The sequence below is a fragment of the Glandiceps talaboti genome, chromosome 2, assembly GCF_964340395.1.
Source record: "Glandiceps talaboti chromosome 2, keGlaTala1.1, whole genome shotgun sequence".
Classification (NCBI taxonomy): domain Eukaryota; kingdom Metazoa; phylum Hemichordata; class Enteropneusta; family Spengelidae; genus Glandiceps; species Glandiceps talaboti.
In genome coordinates this window covers 33,026,628-33,034,753 of record NC_135550.1, presented here as the reverse complement: position 1 = coordinate 33,034,753, position 8,126 = coordinate 33,026,628, and the positions used below count along the sequence as shown (strand labels likewise).

Genomic DNA, 8,126 nt, shown 5'->3' with positions numbered 1-8,126 from the left:
AAGAACTGCAGGGGTATGTTTATTGTTTGACATATGGGTCGGGGCGGGGTCAGGGGCGATGCGCTCCAAATTCACTAACCACAACTCAACAGATCAAATGATATTGCTACATATAATATCACTGTTGTAACGAGAAGGTTTTGATGAAATATTTCAAGGGAATATTTACGTTCAAAATGACAAATCAATACGAATCAGACTATATAGTTCTCACCCTGATAGAAGTAGATCCCCATGCTATAAATGGAGGCTCCTGGATTTTACGCAATGTTTGATTCTCGTGACCTTGCCAGGTTCGATTATACAACATTTGAGTTAGCTGTTGCTGTTGGGACACGAAATGCATCAAATAGCCAAAGATGAAATTACTAAAAAGTGGTCAATTATTTACAAAAAGACATTGTTGGTGGCCATGCACTATTATAATTATGTAATAATGTATGTCGTGTAGTGGAACTGGAAGTTTAAATCTTGAGGTCACAGCTAGGTTTTGAATCTGTCACCATTATAACATCTGTACTGGTTGTAACTGGAGTATCATTTTCCGATCAGAACACCACAATATATTCACTGAAAATTGTCAAAATAACAATAATTAGACACTGAACACGTTGATCAGTGGTCGATATTATCATAAAGCAGAACAAAAACAGGTGATACCGTGATCGCCGTTGAGGGCGTTGATTTTGCATGAGAGCCCAAAAATAAATTTGATCTGGGGCGCATTCGATTTGCCCCATGTGATGATTATGATTGTGCAAATCGAACGCGCCCCAGATTTACTACAAAAAAGTTTACCTACAGGTGATGCAATACTTTTCATGGTGTACGATATTACGAGTAAGTTTAATATTACACCCAATAAAACATTTTAAAAAAACAAAACATTTTCCAGATGCAGCTAGTGCATCAAGTGCAGACGAGATTTCAAACATTCGTGATCTAGCTAGCTGATCCCACAACAACCAGACAGTATTAAAAACGACTGCACATATGTAGAAAGAGGTTACTCAAGAAGAATTTGATTTTTAAGAAGATGTAATTGTACAATATCTGTATCAATAACTTTAAATCGACCGAGTCAAAGAGAATGTTGTTGTTTATCGAACTAGTATAAGCTTATATTTGATTTATTCTTGAACTGCAAGCCCACAGACAAGTACATGATATTTATTGATATTTATGCGGACACTTTAGCTACATGATGAAATTCATCAGTTACAGATTCTAAGTCCCACCTCACTGATGCATTACGGTAGTTTTCAGAATGAGACAACATTTAGTTGATATAATAAAAAATACAAATTTTGTTGGGTAAAATAAAAAAAAATCCCACGTGTCACTAATAAACCTCCGTAGATATAAGTCTTATAACATGTTTCAATTTTATTTAATTTTCCATTTGCATGTGGAGGAAGGAATGCCTATTTTTTTTTAAAACGTAGAATGCACCTTGGAAATAAACAATTTAAAATTAAACCTTTGCTGATACTTTGTTCAGGAAAACTCCAGCCTATTCACAGTTAAAATCAATTTTAAAAAAAATCAGGGTCTTCGTATAAATTTTTGAATTAGATCCATATGACCGCCGAATGCTGTGTTAACTCTGTGGGAATAAAATATTGTCAATTTCCTTGGAAACAAGATGGTGGATACCTAAATTTCTTTTATTATTTAAACAAACTTCTATGTATGGCGATGTTTCGAGAGTTTTGAGAAGAACTTTTATTTTTCAGAAAATTCCACTCTAAGGATTTTTTCGAAATAAATACCACCTGGGTATCTGAGAACTCCCCTTTTAAAACGACCATCAAGAAACATGGACGAAAATATAGGAAAGGCATCGTAAATTTGGAGTAATGTACACACGAATGCGTCCTCACGATGATGATATCGATGGGCAACGCTTTAAAAAAAGTCAGTTTCTTTTTGCATATCATAATAGATGGCGCTGTACATTTAGGCACAAGTTTATGGACAAAATGGCGGCTGAAGCAGACGGTACCTGGCACCCGACCGACGGTTAAAGAGAGGAGTGACTGGTACAGGTTAGTTCTTGAGCAGAAAGGCAGAATACAATCAAAGGCTTGTCACAGACGCCGAAGAGCACACGGAGCATATTTGAATGTGTATGTTTACAATACAACAAGCATTTACGTTGGTGAAAAGAAGAATCTTGTAAGTTTTACTGAGTAACTTCAATGTCTTGTCTGCTTTCGAATTTTATCCCCAGCTACATAAACCAGAACATGAAAATTTGGCACAATTGGGCTACTGGCTGAAACCTATACTGGCTGTGTTGTTTGTTACAATTCTTAGACTAAACTAAACCATTACTCACTGCAAGTGTGCATGATTTTATAGCCCCAAGTCACTTTGATGAGTCTTTAACTTTAAGTTTAATAAGTTTTACAGCTGTAATGTAAACAAACTTGTCATTTGGATGCGAAAATATGTTAAAACAGTTGTTGCAGTTATTATCAGTTTAAACAAATTCCAGTACATATAGAAAATAGCACTATTTTTCCAATTGTTATCTTTTAGGCTGCTAAGTGTATCTAAAAGGCATTCATATCTAGATTCTACCAGTATGTAACCATGCATGATTAAATTCAATGAGTGTAATGAACTTTAATATTGTGATTAAACGTCAGCTCAGGAATCAACAGTTATTCATTTTGATTAATTTAAAAAAACAAAATGACGTGCAAACATCTGTCAAGCAATGATACTTTAGTAGCTAGTACCAATACATTGCTGCTCAGTGCAGTCAATATAATTTAAGTACATTTTAACCTTTTTTCATTTTGTATTTATCTGTACATAACTGTTATTTATATCCTTGAGGTGCATGCATGTTAGTGATCAGGAGTATTTCTTGTCATTTAACTGCATATAGTAGATGAGATTTTTCTGTCAACAAGTGAAAAGCAAAATGTTCATTGACTTCAAAACCACCACCCCCACCCCCACGAAAGAAGTTTTACTTTTCATGTTTCACCAATACTTGTGAAGTTGTCTGAAGTGTATACATGAAGCAGTCCACTAAGTTTATATTTCTACAGAAGACTAATGAATCTTTGAAACAAGTGAAACAATATAATGTGATCAAATCACTTTTATTTCTCAGTCAGTATTGAGTGGAAAGTAGATAAAATCTACCTGAGAACACTCAGCTATTTACTAATACCAGGGCTTCTCTATGAATTATGGTACAATTTATGGAAATATATGCACATTTTACCAGATTGTCCCTTTGTTACCTGGCAGAGTCCCTAAACCTTAGCAAAAACACATTTTTAAAACAAGACTGTCTTGATAGCAATTGACATGCACTCTAAATTGATGAGATGAAGTTATACAGAGTTTAAACTGTATAAGTACTATGGAATTAGATATACTTTGATTGATCTGACCAGTGCAAAATTAACAAATGTTGTTATCTTCATTCTCGTTGATTACATACATTCCTGTGGTGGTATAAATATGGTAGGGTCATGAATACCAGCAGTAACATCAAAGAAACTAGCAAAGAAACAGGAAAAGACATGTATTAGTCACACTGTGTTATCGTGTTTATCAAGTAGGGTTACTTTCAAATTTAAAGAACACCAAACTGTGCACAACTATAAAGAAAAGAGAGCAAAAATATCCCTTGAAGGAAAGAGGTCCATTACACTTAAATTCTTTCAGTAATTTTGTTAGATAGCGCCCTTTCCCATATGAATGTTTATATACATTGTTTTGCTCTAGACTATTATAGAGTTTGCCATAAAAATCTTAGACTTTTAATGTCATTATAATTTGTCTGTCCAATGAATAGCTTCATTATTATTTGAACACCATACTGATATTTTCACAAAGCTAATTTATGTATGTTTTGTGTCCATTTCTATCTTTTCAATATGTAGTGAACTTCATCATCAAATTATGGGTGAAATGAAGATATGGCCTATCAGGTTGAAGACAGGGATAAGGTAAATACATATTACAATAGTTTCAGTACTTGACTAATATAGTCAATAACATTGTTACATGTACACATGGATTTGTCATTGAGGAATCTGTTTGCAAAGCCAATCATTGGAGCTTGATCTAGTGTCTTCATCCTTTACCAATAGCATACTGCTTTGTCATACATCTACATACATGTAGTATATTTACCTAAGAACATTTAAGTACTTTCAAAATCCTACCTTTATATACTAAGATCACTTCAAAGATACTTACTCAGTATGAACTGATTCAGAGCTGTTGAAACGATGGTAGGATTCATGAATGGGAACACACCCATGGACAGTCCATGAACCCACATAACGACCTATAAAAATAATCAATACCAAAATCAAGTTCTGAATTATTTTAATTGACCATAAGACTTGGATAATGAGAAATTTTTCCATTCTTGAACAAAGGAAAAGTTAGATAAAAAAAAAACATCCAAATAATGATAATCAAAATATTCATAGCTTAATCATTTAAAAACTAGAATTAGTTATGAAGTAACACATCAGGTGCTCTCCATGTTAAGTGTTAAAGATTTGACTGACCTCTTTCTGTGTGTCCACCCCATAATTGCACTAAAACTCCTGCACCTGGTTCAGACAAACTACCAATGATAGTTTCATCATAGAATGTAGCGTTCTCTGGAATACCAATATGGCGGAAGGGTCTTGTCAGCTCATGGGTTTCACACTTTTTAGTGGCCAAGTTCAGTCTGTATTCTTTACGCTGTGAAACAAATATTTGTTTATTTGATAATTTTTATATAGCACATTGAGTTGGATGTGAACAAAATGGAGTTGGTATGTTGTGTCATTATTGTGAGAGATATATTTCAATTCTGGTAGTTACCGATATGCCGTGTGTACAGTTTTGACAAAAATGATCTCACTTTTTGCTATATATTTGCAACAAAATACCTGTATCCTGCAAATTGCCACTTGCGATATTTAATTACTTTTATTACACCGTACACCCATTGGTCCAGTCATTCACATAGCCACTCTTCATTCATCATCATTCATCATAGAAAGAAGAAAAGTTTCTCTTTGATTTTGAAATTGTACTTGCATATAAGCATCTAATATGGACATGTCCTGCATTATTTGTAGGAGATCGAGTGTCCCACAGCTAATCTGTAATTATATTTATTAAAATTTCTGCGAGAAATAAACTTTTGTAGTTACTTGTCACCTCGAACACGTAACACTTGAAAACATGTGCGTAGGAGAAGCGCAACAGTCAAAATAACTTCAGTGGGCAATAGTGCCGGGCACTTAGTCTTTGCACATGTGGGCAATATCACTGTGCGGGCAATAGTGTATTTAAAGAAGATCTTGTAATTCGATTCTGACCAATGACAGCTTGTGTAAGAATGTCGAGGTGTAATAAATTGGTATATTACCTCTTTGTGCAGAAACAGGCTTGCAAAATGGTCTTTTTTCTCTCCTATAAACACTTCTTCATAACTATGGAATCGTTCATTGTGGGCATCATATGCTATCCTAGCACGGGTTTCAAACTCTTTAGCATAATCAATCTGTAAATAAAAGGTGACATTCTAGATTCATATATTTGCTGTCAGTTATATACAGACATGAAATGAATCAGTATATTTCAAACAAGTGTGTCAAGTATTTTTGTATTTGTCCTGAAAATGAACGTAAATTACAAAAGAATATAGAAGTCTCGAACATTGGCTCAGTTGGTTTCTGGCGTTCGCTCTCTCTGAAGCAGCTATGAGCTACATAAAAATAACAAATGTGGAATAAACCATGCAAAATTCCTTGACAAGACAATTGTGCTTGAAAAATGTTTAATTCAGGACATGATTTTACATGTTTAAGTGTCTCAAACGTAAAAACATGAAGTGTAGTAGTAGTAGTATACAAATAAAGTTTCTTAGCAGACACACCCCCTTATAAATCAAAATCACGTCTTAACCTGATCAATGATCACCAAAGATAGTGCAGTCTACTTTAAAAGCTGTCAATCAGACCATATATATAAAATTGTCAGTTTGATTCATTGTGTACCAGATTTTTTGATAGATATTGAATTAATACAGCAATCTCATTTGTATCACTATGGTATTGTAAGATCCATGTCAAAAAAAATAATAAAATATTTATTGATATATATCAAACATCAAACATGATACTTTGATGTGCAGTGTGGGTAGTGGTAGTAGAGGGGTGTTTCAGCATATTCTTACATGAGTGATAAATGAAAGATCAAACATGATACTTTGATGTGCAGTGTGGGTAGTGGTAGTAGGGGGGTGTTTCAGCATATTCTTACATGAGTGATAAATGAAAGATCAAACATGATACTTTGATGTGCAGTGTGGGTAGTGGTAGTAGAGGGGTGTTTTCTTACATGAGTGATAAATGAAAGATGAAACAGTACAAGCTTACCTCAACCATTCGTGCTTCAAACAGAGATGGTGCAACTGTAAAAGTCAAAAACAGTATCAATGCTAACTATTGGAAAAAAATGAACAAATTTCTGTCATAACTACATATTTGTAATGTTATTTTTTTTATTTTCCAATTTGTGTGTTTATCTTAAATCATTACTGACAATAATAAAATTATGATGTATGTCAGTCAAAATTACCACATATGTTCAAATCTTTACACTTTAGTTTGGTGTGTGTCACCTCATGTCCGTCCATTCTGTAACTTGTTCTCTATTGTTACATTATCACCTAAAGCTCTTTGAAGAACAGGCGCATCATAAATCCTATTTATTATAAATAATAATAATAATTATTAAAATTAGTTAGTTAATTCAATTCAATAAAACTTTATTCTCCTCATGAAATTGCTGTTTAGCTTTACCCCCAAAAGAAACATAATGCAATCAACATGCTTAAGTACACATATATGATACAGACACAAAATACAAAAATTCTTGTAAATGACATAGAAATTATTCTTGACTTTAACACATCAAATCCAAACACTAGGAGGTTTATGATTCTGAAATGAGAATTGGTAAACATAACTTCTTAAAAAATGTTATCAGCCAACACATAGGCATATATATGAATTTGAATATGAATTTACAGAGCTGAGTTTGGTTCCCTTTAAATCTCCCTGTGGATATATTTGATACTTTGGAATAAAACCTTAGTCAAACCCAAGAGTGAAATATTTGCATTGATTTCAGCCAATAAAATTATGCAATACATGAGAAGCAAAGAGAAAACTAAAACTCACGGCAAGGTTTTGGGGTTTGTCCATAGACAACGCCCACCAGAACAAGTATTGCCAGAAGCCCTTTCATTGTAGAGTGTTGTACAAGAGAGAGAGAGAGAATTGTTTGACTGCAGTTCCCAGAGTGAAATGAAGGATAACAACAGAGCTTTATGTAGGGCAGAATTCTGGTCATGAGACCCAAACAGATCAATCATCTCATGATACTGTCATCTAATGGTACAGTAATATTCTACAGTTCTGTAACATTATCCTAGGCATTTTTGTCAAAGTCAAGACTTCAAGACAACCCAAAAGTAAAATCCCTAAGGAGTATGAGTTTTGTGTCTCAATAAAATCAAATACGTGAATGGTTCAGAAGTGTAGAGAATGAATGAATCCAAATCAAAATGTTGTTAGGGTTTCAGTTCATACATTGAATCTATCAAAATGTTTGCCTTGTGCTTCAAATGGGGGAGGATAAGTCACGAGTTATAGGTCGAAACTTTGGTGCCAAGTAGGGGTGTGTGTACCTGGCATATGTTGATTAAGGTTAACAGATACTAGTCTTGGGTCATACTTCATTTTAAGACACATATTGGGTTACAAGAAGAGGTTGACCACTAAGCTAAAAAGATGCCTGCCTTTGGTTGAGAATTTGTTACAAATAATCTGGCATTTATACTACCTTTATATTGAAAGAAAAGTTGTGTCTTTAATACTATAGCTAGTGCCTAATCAAATTCATTGAAAATCTATTAAGCTACAATTATACTTTATGATGTCTGATAAGTTTTGACAAAAACATTATATTTAGGTTATTACTGTCTGCTAATGCTGTAATGTTGCAAAATAAGATGATGATGATGATGATGATGATGATGATGATGATGATGATGATGGTGATGGTGATGGTGATGGTGG

At 33.8% G+C, this 8,126-nt stretch overlaps 1 protein-coding gene across 1 annotated transcript; it reads right to left on the bottom strand.

Annotated features, from left to right (window-relative positions):
* Window positions 1-3,458: 3,458 nt before the first annotated feature.
* On the bottom strand, window positions 3,459-7,293 carry LOC144453820 (mammalian ependymin-related protein 1-like). The gene is made up of 6 exons (XM_078145185.1): window positions 7,227-7,293; window positions 6,420-6,454; window positions 5,408-5,542; window positions 4,551-4,731; window positions 4,231-4,321; window positions 3,459-3,525 (listed from the first exon to the last, which is right to left on the bottom strand). Exons 1-6 carry the CDS (start codon window positions 7,291-7,293, stop codon window positions 3,459-3,461), a joined length of 576 nt encoding a protein of 191 aa, XP_078001311.1.
* Window positions 7,294-8,126: the final 833 nt, after the last annotated feature.

Coding starts and splice junctions, on each gene's coding strand:
- LOC144453820 (XM_078145185.1), bottom strand. CDS start 7,293: ATGAAAGGGCTTCTGGCAATACTTGTTCTGGTGGGCGTTGTCTATGGA. Junction 4,322..4,550: donor GGGTGGACACACAGAAAGAG/GTCAGTCAAATC, acceptor TTATTTTTATAG/GTCGTTATGTGGGTTCATGG. Junction 3,526..4,230: donor TCTGAATCAGTTCATACTGA/GTAAGTATCTTT, acceptor TTTCTTTGCTAG/TTTCTTTGATGTTACTGCTG.